General features: G+C 51.2%; 1 protein-coding gene across 9 annotated transcripts in view; it reads right to left on the bottom strand.

The window, feature by feature from the left end:
- Positions 1-23,568, bottom strand: part of IRF2 (interferon regulatory factor 2) — a 76,285-nt gene that overhangs the window by 16,574 nt on the left and 36,143 nt on the right. For 8 of the 9 annotated variants that reach the window (XM_036297758.1, XM_036297753.1, XM_036297754.1 and 5 more), the window contains 5 exons: positions 20,808-20,903; positions 14,000-14,099; positions 12,795-12,971; positions 12,368-12,414; positions 4,062-4,179 (listed from right to left, as the gene is read on the bottom strand). In XM_036297758.1, coding sequence (XP_036153651.1) covers positions 4,062-4,179; positions 12,368-12,414; positions 12,795-12,971; positions 14,000-14,099; positions 20,808-20,894 — 529 coding nt within the window. In that variant the 5' untranslated portion in view covers positions 20,895-20,903. Of the gene's footprint in view, positions 1-4,061; positions 4,180-12,367; positions 12,415-12,794; positions 12,972-13,999; positions 14,100-20,807; positions 20,904-23,568 lie in introns of those variants that run through there. The other variant, XM_036297760.1, reaches the window with a different exon arrangement.

A 23,568-nucleotide genomic window follows, 5' to 3' on the forward strand; every position in this document is an offset into this window, starting at 1 on the left:
GGGGAATTGAGACCTAAGATGCGGGAGGCGGGAGGATTTCATAGTTAAGTTCATGAGGGGGCAGCGAGGGAGAGGGAAGGAGGAACTGTTATGTAGCCTCATAGAGATGGCAGGTTTCTTGGGTAAATAATAATTTTAAGGTTAAAAAAATGACAGCCAAAACCCCAGCTGCAGGTGGTGACAGAGCGTGTCCCGGGCAGTCACCTCTGTGCCAGGCTGAGGACGGCCCGCAGCTCCAGGTCCTGCGTCTGGGGACAGAGTGACATCCTGGTCCACACCACACATGGGTTCATACTGAGCTGAGTTTTCTGGGGGTCCTGGTAAACGTGGGTGCCTTGTCTCTGGCCCCACTCCTGGGGGGTGAGAGCTCGGCCCGCCCAGGAGCAGGCATGGGGCACAGCCCTCCGCAAGCAGCATGGGAGACCTTCTCGCCTCCACGTAGGAGGTGGTGCCGCCCACCTAAAGATCCACCTAAAGCTGCTACTTATCTTGTAAGTGGAATGGTTTGTATCTGAAGCCCCAGGAAAAATGTCAAAACCGGGGAACAATGGAGCCGGGAAAGATGAAGACATAGTGCCTTAGCAGAGCGTCCCCTCAGCCGCCCTCCAGTCACTGCGAGTCCTGGTGCCAGGGCCTTCGGGGTGGGGGAGTGGGGGCGTGGGGGCACTCAGGCGCCTGTAAGTGTGGAAGCTCCTCTCTGCAAACTCAGTCCTCCCTGTGGACACCTGAGTATCCAAGCTTGCCTAAAAAGCTACCCAGAGTCTACTTTAAAGTTAGTCAAATTTGGAAGCCATTACAAGAAAAACAAAAAAGGACATTCTATAAGGTGCATTTGGGGCTGCCAAATTACACTGTTTCCTGATTTCTGTGGTCTAGTCACTTAGGACTGGTCGGTTCACTTCAGGCCGAGGAATGGCCTCCCAGTTCCCCAGCAACCTTTGCTCATTGAAAGGGTGGGGCAGCCTTTTATCAAGAAACACAATGGGGCTGTAAACACTGCCTGGGCGGGGCGTCAGACAACCCCCGCACCTGCCCGCTCCTGCACCTGCCCGAGACCAGACCCGCTTCAGTGCAGCTCAGCCAACCCTCCGTGGCCCGGGCACGGCGCCAGCGGGCACAGTCAGAACAGTCCAACAGGCTGCCACTTCTTCCGCTCCCTAAAAGCAGAAGCTGCTGCACACACAGGATAATGCCATGCCAACGACAAGCGAAAAGAAAAGCCGGCGTGCTTTCTCCTCTCCTGGAAGGGAAAGCTGGGGCAGGTCGCTGGGGGTGCTAACCTGTGCCTTTAACCACGAGGGGAGAGGGAACGCTAGGAGACAGGTCTTAGACATGGAGACGCACACGCCTTCTTGGTGTGCACCGCTAACCAGACGGGAAAGAGCATTCGGCTTCACAGGCTAGAAGGCAAACCCAGAGTTCAGCCTGCTGACAACTGCAAGTGCGTGCGTGTGTGCCTGTGTGCGTGTGCACATGTGCATGTGTGTGCATGTATATCTATGCATGTGTGCACGTGTGACTGTGCATGTGTGCATGTGTGTGCGCACCTGTGCATGTGCGTGCCTATGCATGTGTGTGCCTGTGCATGTGTGCATGTGCGTCTGTGCGTGTGTGCACCTGTGCATGTGTGTACCTATGCATGTGTGCATCTGTGCGTGTGTGCACCTATGCACGTGTGTGCATGTGTTTTCCTGCTATGATTTGTGGCAAGAATTAAATAAAACCTAGCAATCATGCAAGAGCTCACTTGTCAGGGCAACAGTGCACTTTGCCTTTTACACTCTTAGGGATTCGCTTACAGAACAGCCATCCTGTCCAGAGTACAACGTGCTGGGTGCTGGCAGCCACCGGATGAAGTTAATGGTTCAACCACCGCCCAGCCCGGAGCCCGTGGACACCGTGAAGGAGTCTGCCGCATTAACTGCTCACTTCCCTTCCCACCTTATAGACATATGCTCATAAAAGCGGGGTGAAGGCACCCTGATGCTCTCATCTTGGTGCCTAATTACAAAACTGAAAGGAACCCTGGGTTTAGAAACAAATGAACTGGAAGCCAGAAACAGTGTCATGTGAAAGAAAGCGTTTTTAAGGAGCCTCCCATCCCAGTGGCCTGGGATCAGGGTCCCGGTGTTCCCCTCTCTCCACAAATCACGAAGACAGGGTGGCCGATGAGTGGTCACAGGGGAGCGTGTGGACAGGCGCCCCGGGAAGGGTTAACAATCGAGGCAGTGTCCTGTTAGCAGTGACCACACATTACCCGCCCTTCCCAATACGCAAATGGCCCCACTTTACTTATAATCATGTACCTTCACCACGGCCACCCGCTACAGAGAGAGATATTCAAACTCATTTTGCTGCCATCGTTATTTTATTATTAAGCCAAGAAAGAGAATCACGTAAGACAACAGGTGATCGCTAACCACACCCGCACTCGCCTCGGCCCCGAAGTACTGACTCATTACGTCGGTACCAAGTGCACGTGGCACCATCGCAGCGGGGCAATGAGCTATCACCTGACCGAGAAGTTACACACTGAGACTCGGGCAAAATAAATAAAAGCCCACTGCCGCCCTGAGAGGGGTGCAGCAGCGTGGGGCCTCGGGACTCAGGGCCAGGAGGGAGGGGCAGTGACCAGAGGCTCAATCTTGATGACCTCTCTCAGCTCAGGAAGAACTGGCTCCACGCAGAAGTGCCCTGTGGAGCGTGAGCACCCGGAGGCGGCAAGGCCAGGCCTGAGACACAGCCTGCACTCAACGCTGTCTGGTCCCTCCGTCTGCATTCCCCCAAAGACTTCCACACGCAAGGGACAACCCGGGTACGTGGTCCACTCCCAAAACCCCCAAACCGCAGGGCACAAGGGCTGCAGTGGCTGCAGTGGCTGCGGCCTCCCATCCGTACGCCACTGGGAAGCAGACGTGAAGGAGCCCGGCGGGAAGCTTGCTCCGTGCCCTGATCTCTGGTTCTTACCAGCATCACGCTGTCTACCACCCGGAGCACAGGTGAGTGGACCAAAAGGTACCCAAGGGCGGCGACCGGGTGCTGGGCTGGAGCTGGGCCTCACCGTGGGACAGAGCCCCCGCCACCCATTCCTGGCAGCATCTCGCGGGCGGGATGCTCATGGGGATGTAATTCACCCTCCCGCCTAGGAGCCTCCAAGTGGTCTCTACAGTGTGTTTGTATGTCAAACATGTGTGCATTTTACTGTTAGACTTAAATTTAAAAATATATGTATTTTTAAACACACCCTTCAGCATTCTGGAACTAAATGCCAACCTCCTTCCCATGGCCTGCAAAGGCTCCGTGACCTGCCCCGCCCCCCGTCCCAGGGACCCACAGGCTGCTCATTCTGCTGAGTCACACTGGCCCTCCCCCCACCCTCCTCCTGTCCCCCTCACGGCTGCAGGGGACACACCACTCCTTGGAGAGGCCTCCAGCCTACATCAGCCCCTGGCTCTCGCTAGCCCCATCCTTTCTCTTTGCACCCTTCGTTATGTGTGGCTTTGTTTACTGCCTCCTTCTGCAAAACTAGGGACTGGGCTGCCCTGTTCCCCAGGCTACTTCCTGCTCGTGGAACCGCGTCTCAAAACTCCTTGTGGAACCCACGTGCGCCCTTTGGCGACACGTCTCTGTGCCTCCGTTTCTCCATCTGTAAGATGATCGTGGCCACCGTGCGGCATTTCTGCCGGGAGCAGGTGCGGAGGGGACAGTCCCCCTCTCCCGGTTCCAAGTTAAATGAGTAACTGTCCACCTGAGCAATTACTGAAAGACCGCGGCTTGCTGATCATTAGCCACTGAGGCGATGAAAGCCTCGCATCTCCTTGGGCCCTCCTGCGAAGTCCCTCTCGGCCTCGTTCCTCGAGGCTGGACCATCGGAGTCCCTTTATCTGCTCCTCAAACACCTTTATTTTTCAGCCCTGAAATCTGGGGGCCGGAATTCGCAGGGTGAGACGGTTCCAAGACCCCCTCCCACTGACTGTGTTATTTCAAATCACAGTTAACCAGTGTCGGACCCCAGCGGGCTGCTCGTGTGTATAAGAAGGGAGATGTCAAAAACAGTTTACCTATGATGTTCACCGTACTATCCACTTCATTTTTTATAGCTGAAGCCAGGACCGCGTACTCAGGAGAAAGATCACTTACTCCATTACTAAGCCCCAAAGATGACTCAACTGGTTCTTGCTAGGAAGAAGAAAAGAAAACAGAATTGAGAACACTTCCTTTCCCTCCCTCTCCTCACTTCACTTCTACCCTCTGTCACTTTCTTTCACGCTGGGTCACTCACTCCCTTACTCCCCCGTCAGCCTGGAGCCTCAGCCACCCGACTGCGCAGGTTCCTCCTCAGAGGAAGTGGTCCCACGTGGGTGCCCGCCGTTCTGCCACGCGTCCACCTGCAGCCACAGTCCAGGCTAAGCAGCTGCGCCAGGCCCGCGTGCAGCACCTCGAGCCTAGATCCCGCTCTTCCTTCCCCGAGGGCGTGCGTGGGCACAGGGAGGAATCATGCCACCCCTTTTATGATTTCTGAGGAAAAGCTCTCCCTCCCTTTCTGAGGAAACCACCTCAATCACGGCCCAGGGACAGGAACCCTGTGGGTGAATTCTTTCAGATAAGGTCTGCCCTGGACTCTGGCCACTGAGCTTCCTGCCCTGGGATGGGGGCCAGACTCCCAGCCAGGGCCTCCCTCCCCCTCAAGTCCATCGAGCAGCCTGCACCCACAGCTTCAGAGACATGAGTCCAGGTGCCTGGGTGTCCCGTGCAGCCCGGGAGCCACACGTTCCTGCGAGTGAAACAATGAGACCATTTCCTCCTCCTCAGGGTCGCTCTTCAGGCCTGCCTTCTTCCTGCCACCAGAACCCCACCCCCAACCCCAGAGCCCAGCCACCGGGGAGCCGCCTGAGGGACACGGTGACTCAGCACTGTGATGGGAGAGGTCTCCCCACAGCGAGACTGCACGTGTGTCTGTGACGGCAATCGAGCCAGACCCAAAAAATGCCACAAGGACAACTGCTCTGGGAAACCCAAATGGAGAGGAGGGTGGAGGGGCAGGAGGAACACAGGCTGGGAGCAGGCCGGGACGTCGGCAGGACTGCGCTGTGAAAAGTCCACGCCTCTAAGTTCTTATCACCTTATTTATGCACTATTTGGAATCAATGATGAACACACATTCCCCCTGCACCCCCGACACACACACACACACACACACACACACACACACACACACACACACACAAAGTGACTTAGGGAAGCCACTTAGGGAGGGAGGGGAAATGGTTTCCTCCTTCATGAAGCCACCTGGAAACGCCTACCACAGCACCTACACCTGCAAAGACATCGCTTCACTGTACAGCTCAGCTCTGAAGGAGAACTCTCACTGCGTGGTTGACCAGATGTACCAAGGGGGGTGGGCATAAGGAAGGGTCCAGATGGCCTCGCGGGGCAGAGCCGTCACCCCGTTCTCTGGCAGCCTCGTGCAGCGACCCCGCTTCTACACGTTCCAAGTAACAAGTCTGTCCTTCCTGGGGAAATCTCACTTGTCGGTCACTTGCGTCACCATCTCAGCTTTTCCTTACACCAAGCGTCTGGACTAGTGCCTGTGCCCCAGGTAGCCTGCGGCCTGCTGCCATCCCACCCAAGGAATCGCTCTGACTCCCGGGGCTTGGGGGCAGGGAAAGACAGGCCTGGCTCTGCAGCCACACAGACGGGGGTCAAAGCCAGCCTCCGCCTCTCACTAGTCGCTGGACTTCACCTCCTGAAGCCTCTCTGAGGGATGGAGAGCAGCGCTACCCTGAGAACAGGGCCCGTGTCATAAAGACGAGGGAGGGCCAAGCGAGATAACACGCACCTGGCACGGATTTAAACAATATTCGCACCCGGCTGGTGTGGCCCAGTGGTTGAGCGTTGACCTATGAACCAAGAGGTCACAGGTTTGATTCCGTCAGGGCACATGCCCGGGTTGAGGGCTTGATCCCCTGTAGGGGGGTGTGCAGGAGGCAGCCGATGGGTGTTTCTCTATCATTGATGTTTCTATCTATCCCTCTCCCTTCCTCTCTTTCTAAAAAAATCAATAAAACATATTTTAATTTAAAAAATATTTGCTATTATCTCCAATCTCCGGTACAACTCTGCTCACCCCAATCCAGTGGCCTTTCCTCAAGTCCCCTTCCCTCACACTACCCTCCGGCCCCCGACGGGAGGCCTGAGCTGCCTCTGAGGCGGTGAGCGCCTGCTGCACTGGCCCACCTTTCTGATGGCACCTTCCTTCTCGGCTCCTCAGTGGCTCCTCTCTGCATGTCCCGCCCCTCACGCCCCGCTTCCAGTCACTCCCACTTCCTCGCTTCTCTCAAAAGCAACCACAGAACATCTGCAGGAATTCTGGGAGGAACTGCTCATTTTCATGGGTTTCTTTTGTTGTCTCAAGTTATTTGTCACTCTTTCAACTTTTACGTTTCTTATCAAAGTAAGGAGCCAGTCAGACTTGCACATATTTAAAAACCTAAACCATCCTAATTTCTCAATCGAAGATGGGTGTTTCACATGATCTAGTTTGATTCGTGGCAAGTGATATTTTGTCACTTTGCACTTGAGAAAACTATGACTCAGACACTCATTTTCCGAGATCCGGTGGAGACACAGGAACTGAACTCGGTCTCTGATCTGGCAACACAGTCCGACTCCAGGAGCTCCCTGTCTCAATCAGCCCCGAGTCCACACCAATCCCCGTGGAGCCCGGACAGAAGCATTTCCAGCCTCTTCTCCGGCCCCCGCCTTGCACCTTGCACTGCTCCTGTGATGGAGACCGAGGGCCTCTGTTCTCGCACCGCTTGGCTCCTCCTGTCCCCACTTCAGAAGCACCTGTCCACGTCAGTCTGCAGGGCGGCCATCCCCTTGGCACATTCACTCTGGGAGGACAGCGCAGTGACCTGTACAGTGAAGTGTACCCCATACTCCACCCGGGTGCAGGACAACAGGGAGCTTCACTACACTCGGCCGAAAGTTCAGTGATTGGAATGAGAGTATCTAAACCTTAACTCTAACTCTAGCTCTAACTCCTCTAACAACTCCAACTCTAACAACTCCAACTCTAACTCTCTCTCTCTCTCTCTCTCTCTCTCTCTCTCTCTCTTTCAAGCAAGGAACCCAAATAAACATGGGTGTGCAGCTGTCTATGGAGCCTATGTCTAGAGATCCTGCGGGTCATGGTGAGCGGCCTTTGCCCACGATGTGCCCAGTGTCTCCCAGCCTCTATGGTGCCCTCTCCTGCCTGGCCTGGTGACTCCTGACAGCCTCCTCTTCCCATCCCCTTTCATCCCTGTGCCCCAGTCCCTTGTCTAGAGGTCCCCTCCCTGAGGCCAAAGACAATGGCCTGAAGACCATTTCCCACCCTCATGCAACCCCCACCCCCAAGTTCACCTGTGCAAAGCCAATCTCCTCCAAGGTAAAAGGACGAGCATCTCTAGGTCTCTCCAAAACACACATTTAAAACTGACAGCTGGGCCTCATGAAAGCAGCCCCGGCGGCACACTGCACCGAGGTCACAGGACAGGAGCTCTAGTGAACAGAGGAGGCCTCCTGCCGGGCCTAGAACCCCTTCGTCCTTCCCTTCAATCCTGGGAATGAGACCTTCATTCTCCTCCTCCCGCCACGTCCCCCGGGCCCTTCTTCGCGGCTCACTTTCCTCGTCTTCTCCTTGGGCCTCGGTCGCCTCCCGTTAGAGAAGGCACCGGTTTCCACGGCCTCCGATGACATCCTGGAGCACGCGACCCGCACCTGCCCTCCACCTCTACCTGAGCTCTCCGCCTGTCAGACCCAACTTCCCCCAACGGCTGCCTAGAGGCTGTCACTTCAAACTCACACGTTCAGAGTTAAACGCTCCCTCCTGCCATTCCCACAATCCCGCGAGGGCTGGAAACACAGGCCTCCCCTGGGCCCCACTCCTGGCTTCCCCTCCGCACTCTCCCTTCTCCAGAGAACTGTCTCCTGCTCCCCAGTCCGGCTGCACCTCCTTCACCTAAACCTCCTACCGCAGCCCCTCCTCCCACCGCTTCCTGCGCCATGAGAAACCCCTGCCTGCAATGTCAACTCCATCCTGCCCCACATCCTCCCAAGGAGCTCAGCTCTGCCGCGTTTCACAAGATCCCCCCGTAGAGCCCCCAGCTTTCACACTGTGCTCTGAGCAGCACCCAAGTGATTAAGGCTTAAAACTCAAGACCTCTAGCAGGCAATGAAGGGATCGCTCTACTCTCAGCCCTGACAGGTGGTCATGCGGCCTGTCTTGCCTGGGACACGGACACGGAACATGCTGTTTTTTACCAGCTCACCTGTTAGAGCCAACAGCTCTACTGGAAAGTTCCGCTAAACCATCACCCGCTTTCTGTAACTTCCACCCAGAGGTCTCTCCTTCAGAACTCACCCCGTGAGCCAGAGGTCCTCCTAGACTCCATTTCCCACCCTAACACCAATTCTTTGATCTCAAAGCACTTCCGACTTTCAAAGCTTCCATCGTTCATCTGCAACCGATCCTCTGAGGCAGGAAGTATTCATCCCTCCCCCTCTCCCCCTCCCTGTCGTTGTTTCCCATTGTTCCCTCACAAACTGCGCCAGTTTCCTGGCTCATCCACTGAAGGCCGCACCGCAGCCCTCCTCTCCCGGCCCTTGTGTGTGATGCTCCCGGGTGCTGGAAAGTGATGGACAGGGACCCCCGTTTTATTCGACCCACCCCCCAGGCCTGGCTCCAATCCCACTGCCACTGAAAGGCGGGGAGGCCCTGAGTGAGGGTTCTGGGGTTGGACTAACTTGGATTAAAACTCCAGCTCCACGAAGCAGTGCAACCTCGGGAAAATTACTCAACCTCTCTGTGCCTCCCTTTCCTCATGTGCGAAAGGGAGATGACCTGCCGTCACAGGAAGCACTAAATGAGGTGACAGTTAGAGCCTAGCACTTGGTGGAGGCCCCAAAACGTCAGCTACCACGCCTCTGCGTTAGTCACCTCTGTCCTCATCGAGCTTGACGTTGTGACATTTCTGAAACACACATACGCACACCCTAGTACTACTCACTACAGTGTTCCTTAGTTTGACTTCCTTAGACAGTTACCTCCGTGCCGGTGGGTCTCCCTCAAGGGAGAACACTCACTGAGCACACAGAGTTTTCTCACTAGGAGACCGTCGGGCACACGGAGGCACGTTTCTGCACCTGCTGCGTGGCCCAGGGGCCTGGGCCTCCCAGTCCCGGGGAAGCTGTTTGCTGAGAACACGTGACACGGAGTTAAACTGCCTGAGTGACCCCAGAAGGGTTCTGACAGCCGGCCCGCATGCTCCGAGCATCCTCGGCTGGTTAAAACCTCCATCCACCTGAACTGAAGGAAGACTGGCCAGGGCTGGCTTAACCGTAGATCTTCATACCTAGTCACGACACACGAGCCAGCATTCTCGGTGCAGAAGCCACCTGGCCTATCCAGGGGCATGTGCCCGGGACACGTGCACTCAGAGCTCAGTGTTTCTCATACAACAGAAAGCAACGCATGACTAGCTCCGTGCGGATGAGGTCCTTCGGTGACACACCTTCAGAGACCCGCAGGGTGAGCTTCGGCATACTCTGCAGAAACCGTAGAGAACGCTAGGGCTTTCACGGTCACGGGCCACAGCACTTGGGAGGCCTTCCCATGGCTGCCTGCAGGGCGGATGCACGCAGACTGAAACTCAAGGGTGAATCGCCTGCCTTCTACGGAAGGAACAGTGTCCCTCTGAGGGACCAGACCTTCGTCACAGGAAGATTTCACAACGTACCCTTGGCTGGGATGGAACCTGACCCTCACGGCTACATCTGACAGCGGACCTGTCACTTCTTTCCTGGGCTGAAGTGGCCACGCCCCACCCAGGGCTGTGCCCTCCACAACTGGCTCCTCTGAGGGGCCGTGGGGAGACACGGCCATTGCCGACGTGACTGCAGGTGTCCTGGACTTAGGGGAGCATCACGTGCCATCAACTCTGAGGTGCACATTTCTGCAGCCCTCAGAGGGTGTGCCTCCTAATCAAGTATGTGCAAGGGTTTCACTGCAGGCTGCTTTCTTGCCTAGAGATACATAAACAAGGATGCATCTTCTAACCCCCATGTTGGTTTTGGATAGTCGGTGGAGTGTGGGGGTACGTTTCATCAAAGTTTGTTGAAAAGTGAGCATCTGTTACTCCGTTATTATTTCTCCATTAACTGAAACTGTGAAATGAAATCTGCATTCTAATGTAAAACCCCCACTCCCACACCCGTCATATTTATTTACGCATCTACTTGGTCAGCGAACACTCAGGCGTGTACACGTTCAGTGATCGAATATACACTGATCACCTGTCCTGTCCCAGGCACTGAGCTAGGTGCTGTGAAAGAGCAGGAAATAGCATCTAGTCACTGGTGATTACAGCAACTTCTTCACACCCCCATATTTGTGGGGAACTTAGACTTTTCTGACTAAACAAAACTCATCAAAATCTAGGCCCTTAAACACCCCAAACTACAGGAAACTTGAAAACAACTAATAGCTAGGTTTTTTTCAATTGCAAGGAAAAAATTAATTGTTTTAAAAAAATGAGGTAGGGGCAGCTTATAAATTAAAAAAAAACAACATTTAAGAGACATAGGCAAAAACCACAACGTGTGGGCCTGATGTGAGTCCTGATTTAGGTAAACAGGTGTACACAAATGACAACGTGTAGGAGACAGCTGGAAACCGGGCACTGACTAGATATTTGATGGTACTGGGGATTGCTGTTACTTTTTTCAGATTCAGTCATGATATCGTCCCATCTTCAAAGACTGCCTATCTTTTAAAGATATAGACTGAAATAGTCATGGAAGAAATGATAGTGTCTGGAATTTGTTTCAAAATATTGAGCTAACCCATATGAAATTATGGAGGTCAAAAATGACTGAAAAGCTGCAATTTTATATCAGATGTAGGGAAGTGGGTGGAGGAACTAATGCAATCAAATGGCCATCAGCTGATTCATGTTGAAATTGGGGTGATGGTGTGCGGAGTCAATTTTACTCATTTGTTTCCTTCCTGTGTGTATAAAATTTTGCCTCGTGTGCAGTGTGCATTCCCTGTGCATTTTTCTTTAAGTGTCTGCAATAAGAAGTTAAAACAAAATTGGTCCTTAACACTGTGCTATATTTAAAATAAGGCAAAAGCTAAAAATACTGAAAATGAAACTGGAGGTATGGCTATTAAAATACTCTGCCTAAAATATTTATTTTCCGTTGTACAGGTACATATGGCTGAAACGTTAACTATTTACCTGCGTTTTCCCTCCAAGTCTAACTACCTTCACACGTCAAACTTTCTATCTGAAGTCGATTTTTCAATATCCTTTCCTCCTAGTGTGACTAACTGGCTTGTTTTTAAACATTGCACTGTCTGGACAGTTTGTTTTTCTTCGACAGCAATTCCAGGTTAGACATCGGGATCCTCGGCATCTCCTTTAAGTTCAGGGCTAACGAACGCCGTGACCTTGGCCTCGTGCCCCACAGCCTCTGGGTCCACATCAGGCCGCTCTCTCATGCCCCAGCTTCATCTGCGAACAGGGCGCAGCGACCCAGAGGGTCTCCCCTCTGCTGGCCCAGGGGTCGGGCCCTGCGCTGCCTGCTCTCTGCCCAGCGGCTGAAGCTCATGCTCAGCTTTGCACAGCATACCTGACTACCCCCTGGCTAGTTACAGGGCTCCCCAATCTACACACAGAGATCCCCACTGCAGGAACTGCAGATGCACAGCCTCCTGAAAAACCCACACAGACACAGCCCTACGGGGAACCTGTGGGGATGGTGAGAGCTGGCTGCACAGTGGCGCAGGAAAGAGCTACTGAGATCCACACCAATACAGTGTTTGATCTCATCCCTGCCCCCCACCCCCACCCCCACACACACCAATGGCCTCCCATGTAATAGATCTATAAAATAGAGGTGACACAGTTAATACAAGTATATAACATTTAATATACCTTCAAACATATCTGATAGCCTGGAAACGTACTTCCAGGTTATCAGATAGTAGCTGGCTGCTGCAGCTTAGCTGACACTGGGTAACCAGCTGGCGATGGTGTGGGGACCAGGGGGAGGCTTGAGACTGGCCAGCTCTGTGCGAATTGGTGACTTCATTCACAGATTTCTCAGTGAAACTGCATGAAGCAGGGATACGTGTACCTGAGTCTGCAAGTGGGTCCGTGCCAAAGAGGAGACGTGTAAAGCACATAAAACACACACATTGCAAAAGAACAAAGATCAAATACTTCATAGAGGTCACGTTATTGGTTTTTACGAGACAGAACAGGAACCGTTTATACGTTCACAACTTTAGCCTTCTTCCTGAGCAACCAATGATTACCTTGATGTGCTTAACTCTGTCTTCCTTTTCTGTCTTTGGTTTCTTTCCTGTGGCAACAGAAAATGGTTTGGGGTTAATGCATGAAGAACATACAGAGAAACAGCTCCCCTAAATTAAACGCTTTCTAAAACTCGCCTAGAAGCCGTGCATGTGTTAAACTGTACACGTGTTAACCTGTACATGCGTTAATCTGTACATGCATTAACCTGTACACGCATTAATCTGTACACGCGTTAACCTGTACACGGCCAAAATTCCAAATGCTTTCCTGCCTTTGGTGACCCGAGAGTCATTCCCCCAGCCAGGTAAGGGCAGGATTACCTTCCACGGTGCGAACTACAGATGTGGAAATAAGGAAATCCCAAAGGCGCTATAATCTATAAATCTCTATCAAGAGATCACGGCATTAGCAAGTGTGTGTGTCTACCTTTTTTAGAAGGCCGCTCAGATAAGGGCAACATCCGGTATACTCTGAAGGCGTTATTTCCTTTCTTTATACTTTTATCCTTGACTTCTTCAATATCAGGCAAGGAGTTCATGGCACATCGGAAATTCGCCTTCCATGTTTTTGGATCGGGTTTGTCTACTCCTGGTTGATGCTTTCCTAACAAAATAGCCAGAAGAATTAAGGTTGAGGAAAAGAGGGGGAGAAAGACTCACACAGGAAACATGTCTGGAAACACAGGACTGCTAGCCACCAAGTAGCACAGAGAACCAACCCTCTGAGCCCAGGCTATGCCAACAGTGGCCAATGCCCTGGTTTGCCTGGGACTGAGATGGTTCTTGGGATGCGGGAATTTTTGTTTTAAAATCTGGACAGTTCGGGCCAATTGGTCCTGAATTTACCAAACAGCTTGAGAAGAAGTAACGGTAGAAGACTGGGGAACCAGTGTAAGGGACACAGAAGGCTGGGAGGCCGCGAGGCCAATGAGCAGGGAACCGGAGTGTCTCTTTTCATCTGGCTGTCAGGTATTAAAAGTCCATTCTTGTAAATAGCCCCCTACTTAAATTTTGTTGTAAATAAACACATTCTTGGCTACTGTTTAGGGAGATAAATCCATCCAAGTTTACAGCTGCAGAACAAATAGTCCTTTATGACCCCAGCACACGTGGGGAACGCAACCAGAATTCTACGTTAGAGGAAATGTAAGCACCGAGTTTCTGTGGGATGGGCGGAGCCTCGTTTCTGAGTGATGAGGTTTGTGGCCCACCCCCCCACCCCCCCCACCCCCGGTCCCCCACCCCCACCCCGTGTCCTGGATGCGCCTGGGGGCAAGTCACAGGTTTTCCAGAGCCTTCTTTACGAGCCCATAATCCAGGAGATTTTATATGTGTAGAAAAAAAACAAAAATAAACACTGTGGTAGAACTGAAATTTGCTAAGAGAGCAGACCTTAAATGTTCCCAGTAAAATAACCCAAATAATTAACAGGTAAGTATGGGAGAAAGTAAAGGTGTGTGTTAACTCGACGGGGGGCATCCTCTCATGAGGATCACCTATCTCAAATCATAACTTTAAATGTCTTACAATTTTATTGGTCAATTATACCACAACTACAAGGAAAAAGAAAGCATGATAATGACATAGGGCCCCCCGCCCCGCCCCGCCCCGAACGATGCGGAGCATCGATACCTGTGTGGATGGCCCAGTTCCTGAAAAGCGGTGCGTCCTTCTCCACATCCCAGCCGTGCCTCGCTGCGTGCATCCAGGGGATCTGGAAGATCTTCTTTTCCTGAAAGGAGAAGCCAGTAAGAACTGCAGCCCCGGGGCTCCAGCCACTGTGGTGGAGGCGTCTGAAGTTCCAGCTGGAAAGGTTCCCCACTGGGCATCCTCAGTAAAGTCCCACGTCGCAGGTCCAGCCTCGGCACCTGCCAGGTGAGACTGAGGGCCAGGCAGGGCCTGGCAGAACAGGAATGCGGCCTGTTCCAAGGTCACAGGTGATGACTTGGGAGATGCCCATGTGCATTACCTGTGCCGTTTTCTTTAAAGAACCACAGACAACTGGCCTCTGACCGAAATGTCTCGGGCTTATTTTATTCTTATCACTTATTTCCATCATTTGGTGAAGAGGAGCCCCAGCTGCCCCAGTAAATTAAAAATTAGACAACTCTCCAAAGTGACCCCGCTGGTGCTGCGGAAGTCGGGTGGACGAAGCCACTGTCACGGGACCAAGTGTCTCGATGGGCCGGAGCAGCAGCAGACACAGAGGATCCCGCCTGCTGCTCAGCCTGCGTCTACGCCCTGCATGGCCCGGCCGGAGCTTCCAGATGCTCGATGACCACAGCTGACACTCCTTTCTTGGAGCAAAGTCCCTCCCTAAGATTCTTATATCGGACCCTTTCCATCTCTCTTACAGCCCGAGAGGCAACTCAAAATCACTTACATCAACCCCGGCAAACACGATTAGAACCTAGTGCTTTGGAAACAAAGTCACACTCATTGTAAAACCACACATGTAACCTGGTTCAACCGGCAGCACCGGGGGTCACCAAGGTCCCCTGGCATCTTACATGTGACGACACATGCTCACATGGTCTCACTTCTGCTTTTTGCAACAACCTAATGAGCAACATATATGTTATTAGTTCTAATTCACAGTTGAAGGAGCTGAGGAACGGAATTAAATTATTTAGCCAAGAAACTCGGCAATAAGTGTCTAATTCCCATCTTCAGTCACATCACAGCATACCTCACCTCTGGTGCTCGAATGTACAAGATTTCCAGTTTTACAGGAGAACCTGCTGACTTGAATTCTATGGACACTGAAGCACAGGAAAATGTACTTTTTTAAAATATATTTTTATTGATTTCAGAGAGGAAGAGAGAGGGAGAATGAGACAGAAACATCGATGACTAGAGATAATCATTGATTGGCTGCCTCCTGCACGCCCCCTACTGGGGATGGAGCCCGCAACCTGGGCATGTGCCCTGACCAGGAATCGAACCATGACCTCCTGGTTCATAGGTCGACGCTCAACTATGGAGCCACGCCAGCCAGGCAGGAAAATGCATTTTTAAATTCTTAGGCTAGTTCTGATCATTCCCAGGTCTGGGATCTCCACAGGACACACAGGGAAGGAAAGAACATGTCAGTAGGGATCTTCTGCCACTTTGGTCTCACAGTGAAAATAGAAAGGGTCCGCCGACCCAAAAGGGCTCGGTGCCTCTGCAGAGAACCGACTACAAAGTCTGTGTGGCGAACCGGCACGGCCATGGCATACTCAGCCTCACATAAGACGCTTTATGTGCCGCCCAGCTCAGCCAGGTTCTGTGACCCTGAGAGGGGGCAGTGAAGGATGGAGAAAAGACAGACAAAACAAGAAAGCTGGGTCTGGGTGGGACGCTGCCCTCTCTGATGGAGAGACAGCACCACAGACTACAAGCCGTGTCTTTATTTTATAGCCAGATTCCACGAGGCAAAGTAAGGGCATGGTCAAGATGTTTACAACATTCTCGTGGGTTTCGATCCTACTCAAGTACAGGCACCTGAACTCAATCAAGCCCACATCACTCAGCCACGTGGGACCACGTGTTGGGACCATAGGTTCAAGCTCACAACCATAGCTGTTGGCTATAACTGTGCTGGGAGGGCTCTGCCCTCCAAGCGGGGGCTTGCACGTGGCCATGAGAGGACTGTGCCTTCTCAGTCTGAAGCTTGAACCTGTCCAAACACTGTAGCCACTCTCCACAATCCTGAACTGAGAGTGTCAGGACATTTGAGAGTTCCCCAAAAGCTGTTAAAGGGGGAATTCTGCTGTGTTTACAATTCAGTAAATAAAGAAGAACCGAAAGCGAGAGACTTTTTGTAAACCCGTTCTGTTCGTTCTGTATCGTCACCATGACTGCAGCGTTTCGGGTTAGCCATCTCCAAAAGGGCCGTCGCCAGAGCAGGGCTGAGTGAGATTTTATCGTTTCATGTAGATGAAAATCCGAGAGGAAGTCACGTAATGCAGTGAAAATGAACTGACTTCAGGGACAGGTTTCCTCAAGTGCGCAACCAGAGTTTAAAGGTTTGTGCTTCAAGGCAGGGGCCCTTAAAGAATTTGCTGTTGCTTTTTTTTCTGGGTCAAAGGAGTTCTGTGGGGACACAATCTGACATCGATCTCATAAGACACAGAGTTGATTCTCACAAGTGGATCTTTTCAAGCATCTGCATGCATGCAGGCGGATGTACACACACACAGACACACACACACAGCTACACAGCTAAACTGTCTCCCAGAACAGCGGTCGACAACCAGTGGTCCATGGACCACCGGTGGTCTGTGAGATCCGAAAGGTTGGCGACCGCTGTCCCAGAAACCAGGCCCAAAGCATGAAGCTACCAAAGCAGCGACCGAACTGAGCAATTCTCCACCACAGGTCCTCGTGAAACGAGCAAAGGACCCAAGGAGACCGAAGAAATGGCCAATAAGCACATGAAGAGCGACTCAGCACCACCCCTCCTCCGGGAAAGGCAAACCAGAACAATGGGATGCCATGTCACACCCACTCGGATGCTGAGAACAAAAACAACGAAATCCTCAGTGCTGGTGACAAAGTGGAGGAAGGGGAACGCCACACAGGGCTGGCGGGATGGACACTGGGGCAGCTGCTGTGGAACACACATTGGCTGTTCCTCAAAAAGTTCAACAGAGTCACCACGTGGCCCAGTAATTCCGCTCCTGGATGTGTCCCCGAAGAATTACAAATAGGTGTTCAAGCAAACGTTTACACATGAAAGTTCACAACAGCCAAAGGGCAGAAGCAATCCCAATGTCCAGCAACGGATGGATGGGTAGAAAACATCGCATGTGCGTACACTGCACAACTGGAGCATGCCTCAGCCCCCAAAGGACTGCAGTGCTGATACGCACATGCCGCAACATGGATGGACCTAGCAAACATGTGCTAAGTGAAAGAAGCCAGGCTCCAATGCCACGTATTGTGTGAACCAGGCGAATCCACAGACACAGAAAGCATATCCGTGGTTGTCATGAACTAGGGAAGGAAATGGGAGTGGTCACATGATGAGGAAGTACAGTGTTTCCTTTTCAGGTGATGAAAAAGTTTAGAATTAGACACTGGGGATGGTTGCATAATATTGTGACTGTATTGAATGCCGCTTTAAAATGATAAATTAAAAAACAACCACATGGGCCCAGCCAGCATGGCTCAGTGGTTGAGCATTGACCTATGAACCAGGAGGTCACAGTTCGATTCCCAGTCAGAGCACATGCCTGGGTTGTGGGCTCGATCCCCTGTAGGGGGTGTGCAGGAGGCAGCTGAACCATTATTCTCTCTCTCCCTCTCCCTTCCTCTCTGAAATCAATAATAAATAAACAAATAAATAAATAAATCCTACATGTAACTTTTAAATAAACCACTAATAAATGCATCACACATCTTTTTTTAAAAAGACCATGTTGAGCCCTGACCGGTTTGGCTCCGCGGATAGAGCGTCGGCCTGCAGACTCAAGGGTCCCAGGTTCGATTCCAGTCAAGGGCATGTACCTTGGTTGCGGGCACATCCCCAGTGGGGAGTGTGCAGGAGGCAGCTGATCGATGTTTCTCTCTCATCGATGTTTCTAGCTCTCTATCTCTCTCCCTTCCTCTCTGTAAAAAATCAATAAAATATATTTTTAAAAAAATAAAATAAAATAAAAAAATAAAAAATAAATAAAAAGACCATATTGAAAGGTAAAGGTGAAATTCATTTTAAAACGGAAAGAGATTCTGACCAATAAACATTCTGGTCGTCGATCCCCGTGTTCGATGGGACGGTGATGGCACTGCACTGCATCTGTGCAGACTGTGACATCACAGTCTGTGACATCGGTATGCACTTCAGGAGCCCTGAGTGCCCAGCCCGCACAGGTGGTGGGCGCACACACCGTGTACGAAGGACTCTGAGTACCAGAGCCAACCGTGTCTACATCGAAGGGCAGGAGAGAGAAGCACTGCTTGAGTTGAGAAGAACATTTAAGATGACCTTGAGCAACGCAGAACAATCAGACCTTGGCACCAAGTGGAAACCAGTTCTCTCATCTCCCTCTGCCTCTCCTCTCCCCCAATATTTATAAGATGTTCTAATTTCACTTGCTATTTTTGTTTGAGCTCCTTACCTGTTCCGAGGTGCCCTGATAGTTACACAGGCAAGAGCCTGCTTTCAGGGAAGAGCAGGGAAAGGTCTGGACTCCCTGCTAGCCTGGGCCTGGAGAGTGGCCCGGCCTGGGTCCAGGCAGACCTCCAGCATGAAACACCAACAGTGGGCATGACTGGAGCTGCCAAGAAAGACTGGGCCTGGGCGTGGCTGCCTCCTCCCTCTTTTCCTCTCCTCCCTCCTTCCCTCTAGAAGTGGCCCAGGGAACCACATGCGAGCACCTGGACCAACCCAGAACCGACTTGGACCTTCAACAAACCAATGGCAAGAGGGCAACTAAGGAGGGCATACTGTCCACAACCAGGAGGGACTTCGAGTCACACAACCAAACACAACACGCAGACATTCTTTGGATTCTGATGGAAAAAATCAATTGTAAAAAGATATTTTGGGAATACTCATGGCATGATACTAAAAACTTAGTTAATTTTCCTGATGGACAACAGTATTATGAAGACATGAAAAAATGTTAAGTCTTATAGGTGTACACTGTCAGGGAGTTGCTCTATAATACCACACACACACACACACACACACACACTCACACTCACACACAAAGATAAAGCAAAATGTTGGTAATTGTTAAATCGAGATGTGCATTACTAAATCTAGATGGAAATTCACTACACTCTTCTTTCCAGTCTTTGGGCCATTCAAACATACTATCTGTATTTGCTAATACTCATAATAAAAAGTAACTGGCCCAAGCCAAGGCCCCATTCAGGTCACATGAAATGATCATATGGTTTCCTTAAGTCATTCCTATTTACTTCATGCCCCACCTGGTTTCAGACACGACTCACTTCAATAACCACATTCAAATACAATACCATTCAATTAAAAATAAGCAAAAAATAAGTAAATAAAAGTGGATGAGGGAAAAGAACAAAAAATGTAAGATCTTAGAGTTATCTGAAACGATCAAATGAGGCCAGGAGTGGTATTAGTCTAAAACAATGATGCTGCAATACCCTGTACACCTGTTACAAGTGGCCACAATCAGGCTCTCCACTCTTGGCACGTGATAGAGAGCTAACGACTGACCAGCTAAATGAGTTGTCGTGTTCTTAAGGTTAAAGAGGGGATGGGGGGGCGGGGTAGAAGAGGATAAAGAAATTTGCTCAGAAGAATTGCAATATCCCTGGTGGTGGGAGAGAAACCTCCCTCAGGCCCTCTCAAAGAAGGCATCTATCTATATATATAAAAAGCCAGCGACTGGTACGCCAGAACAACCAGAACAACCAGTTGCTATGACGCCCACTGCAGCCAGCCAACCTGCCCGATCAGGGGCGGGGCCGGACAACCTCCCACAGCTCCTCCCCCCGAGCTGGCCTGGCCCCAATCGGCCCCCATCGGGGCAGGCAGGCCAGACTCCACCCGTTCACGAATTCGTGCACTGGGCCTCTAGTAATCTATTATATTTAGTTGCTTTTCTAAATTTTAACCATATAATTTCAGGTGTTCTGTATTTTTCACAGATACTGTCTTCCTGATTCACCCCTACCAGTTAGCATCAATTAAATGGAGAGTTCGAGAAGGATAAATAAGGAGTGTTTATGTATATGGGGGAGGAGTGTAAATGGTAGAATGCTTATTTGTTAGGACAGGTTGACACACAGAGTTTCACAACAAAGAGAAGACGTTTTAAACCACTATGCTGCACACCTGAAACTAATATAGAATGTCAACTGTAATTGAAAAATAAAAAAAGAAATAATAACAAAAAATTTTAAGAGGACTTTTTTAAAAGACAAAAACAAAAATTCTCTTCACATAGAAAATACTGGAAACCAGTCAATGCGCCCCATTCCCAACACGAAACCCTAGACTCTCATGTCCTAGAGCCTCATGTCCTCTAGCCCTGGAGAGCCAGGAGGAGCAGCAAGGCAGTCCGAGAGGGAGGAGGGCACGACAAGCACAGCGAGAGGCCGCCGCCAGCCGTCACAGAGCACCAGCGGCCAGTTGAGACCACAATGCAAGGGCGGGCCACAGTCTGGGATGATACAGATCTTCATGTCACTTGATGATTATTCTATGATCAATTTTGTTCGGTTGGTTTTTGCAATTAACAAGCATAAGATTTTGAACACAAAGAACAATTTTACTTTCAGAGGTCCACATGCACATGCTTTAGGAAGGATCAAACACGCACACTCGCATATACATATATACACACACATATGCACACTCACACACATAGATACACATATTCATACAGACATATACACATATGCTTGCATACATACACACATGCGCACACACACACACACACACACACACACACACCATCACACTCACCTTGTTCAGCCACTTCAGCCCTGGTATCGTGTTCGAGTTGATCTGTTCCTCCAGCCATGGGCGCATGCGCATCCTTTCCACCGGCATGGTGCCCGTCTGCGGAGAGATAATCCACATTAGGCACTTCTGCTAATGACTGCCTTGTCCACACCGGAAAGTCCTACGCACCAGCCTGACCCTCTTCTATTGTCCCCTTCCTCGTAATCCCACAGCCTGTGTCCGGGGGACTGGGGAGGGAGGCATATTCGGGGGCTCCACCCTCGAGCCACCTGCCCCTGCTCGAGCAGCCAGGTAGTTCCAGAGGGGCTGTCTCCATGGGGCAGTGCTACAGGCCAAGCGGGCTCTCAGCTGAGAGGGTCCCACAGACGGAGGCTGGACTGGCAGAAACTCAGCTACCCAGAGGGCCCAGCACCTGAGTGACCCCGTCTAAAGCCAGGTCTCGCCCCCTCCCAGCCAGGCTGTGTTAACAGCACACACCGTCAAGGTCCCAGCATTCAGAGCATCAGTACTGTACACCTGTGGGCATTATCCTCCCAGGACCATGGGGGACAGTGCAAAACCGTGATTGTGGGAAAGACATTACAACCAATTAACTCCTTTGGGATATTAGGGCCACAGAAATGCTTTGAACCCCAATATTGCCACTTTAAAGCTCTAAAGTTCACTGGGTCCAAGGTCCCTCCGGACATATTCCGTCCCCGCTCAGGGCTCACAGCGCCTTGCGCTGGGGCTCCAGCCTTGCTTTAAGTGAATGCGTGCACTCATTCACTCCCGCGAGGATCTTCTTCACTGCGCCCACCCCCTCTGACCTGATACCATCCGTCCTTTCCTCCAACTTGCTCTCCCTCTGAAAACTGTCCCATGGCTAACCACCTTTTCTCTGCCAGCTCACATAGTGCTCTTCCCTCCTGCCACATCCATTCTGGGCATCTTTCCCGTGTCCATCAAAATATATCCAGAGTAGAATCACTAACAACTCACTGTCGCCCCCTCATCTTCATCCAATTTACACAAAAATTTCAATTTAGTGCGGATTCAAAAGCCAAGATGATGCCAAGTCAGACCTCCATTCTCTAGGACTTCGTGGCCAGTGTGACATAATCCTCTTTCCACCCTTAGCTGTCTTTCTTTTACTCATTTCCTCTCAAAAAAAAAAAAAAAAAAAAAAAAAAAAAAAAAAAAAAGCTCTGAGGATTCTATTCAGATAAACTTGGGCTGAGATGATCACAGCCTCATTAGCTCCCTCTTCCAGCTCCCAAAGGACGTCCTCCCTCCTGGATGCCCTGCCCCCAGCTCTGCCAGAGTGCTAGCATCCTTGCAGGACCCGCATGGGGTCGCACCCTTTGCCTACAGAGACTAATCCAATTCTAGAACGGAATTCTAGAACCTGTCTCTCCCTGGTATGTCTCCCCCAGTTCGGATGCACTCATTGCTGCAGACGCCTCCTACTTCTTGCTCATACCATGTCCTCTCTCCTCTTTCCCGGACCTTGCAACCCTCCCCCATCCTCCAAGACCTAGCTCCCAGCCTCCTTTCTCCACAGGACTTGCTAGTCCATGCCAGCCTGAAGGAATCTCTCCTCCTGTGACTCCCACCCTACTCATTGGTCTTACACGCTCATTTGGAAATCAAGCATGGCTTTCAGAAAGCTATTGTAAGCTGTCATTATTCTTATCTGACTCTTACCCTAACTATGAACTTTCAACTGTGTGCACTCTTCCTTCCTAACCAAATTGTAAGCTCTCTGAGAGTAGGAACTCCACCTCTTATAGGTCCTTTTACAATCCTACAAAGCCCTCCACCCGGGAGACCTTCAATACAAGAACCAGGCCAGCTCTGAAGATCAGCCTAGCTGGGTCGCCATTGCAGGTGGGCTCCATCCACTCATCTGGTCGCCATTCTTTGAGACGAGTGAAAAGGACTTCAAGGACAGTCCAGAAGGGTGTGGAACGGCCCCAAGGAGCCCCCAGTACAGCTGCTCTTTGTGGTTCTCAAGTCCTTCCTCTCATTCACGTATCCACCTATTCACAGAGCATTTACTGAGAATGATATTCCAGGAGCGGGAAAAGGCCAGACATTCCCTGCCACCCAGGAGCTCCTGGCCTAACAGAAGACAGGGAAGAAGAGAATTGTCACACCACACAAAGAGCCCTGCTTGCGGAATGATGAGGAGTTACAGGGGAGCACTGGGGGGAGATGTCCACAGAAGATCCTCCTGGCGACTGGCCACTGAGAGGGCTCTGTCCAACAGGGTGATGACCGCCAACCCGGTCTCAAGATCTCGGGGTGCCGAGAGGGGCAGCTGGGTCCAGAGCAGTACAGGAAGTAGAGGGAGGAGCACCCTGAGGAGTAGCTACAGTAGTCACAAGTCTTCAGAGGGGACAACGTGACAAGCAGAACTGCCACGGGCCACTACCGTCCTGGTGTACCTATCTCGGCAGTACGGAAAGTGACGGGGATGTGAAAACCGGCCTGCTTCCGACTCACCGTTATAATCATATGCTATTTCCTCCCATATTATTTTTTTCCACAAATGACCCATTTGGGGGGGAGGGGAAATCGTCACCTGAAATATTTCAAAAAGCTTTCTGACTTTAAAACGAAAGCTTCCATGGGGAGGTACAGTCAGCCTCATTATTTGCGGATTGCATATCTGCAAAGTCGTCTACTCACTAAAATTGATTTGTAACGCCCAGGTCAATTCTCTGGGTGCCTTCCCAGTCATGAGCAGACATGCAGAGAGGTGAAAACCTGGGGTCTT

The sequence above is a fragment of the Myotis myotis genome, unplaced genomic scaffold (assembly GCF_014108235.1).
Source record: "Myotis myotis isolate mMyoMyo1 unplaced genomic scaffold, mMyoMyo1.p scaffold_m19_p_3, whole genome shotgun sequence".
NCBI classification, from domain to species: domain Eukaryota; kingdom Metazoa; phylum Chordata; class Mammalia; order Chiroptera; family Vespertilionidae; genus Myotis; species Myotis myotis.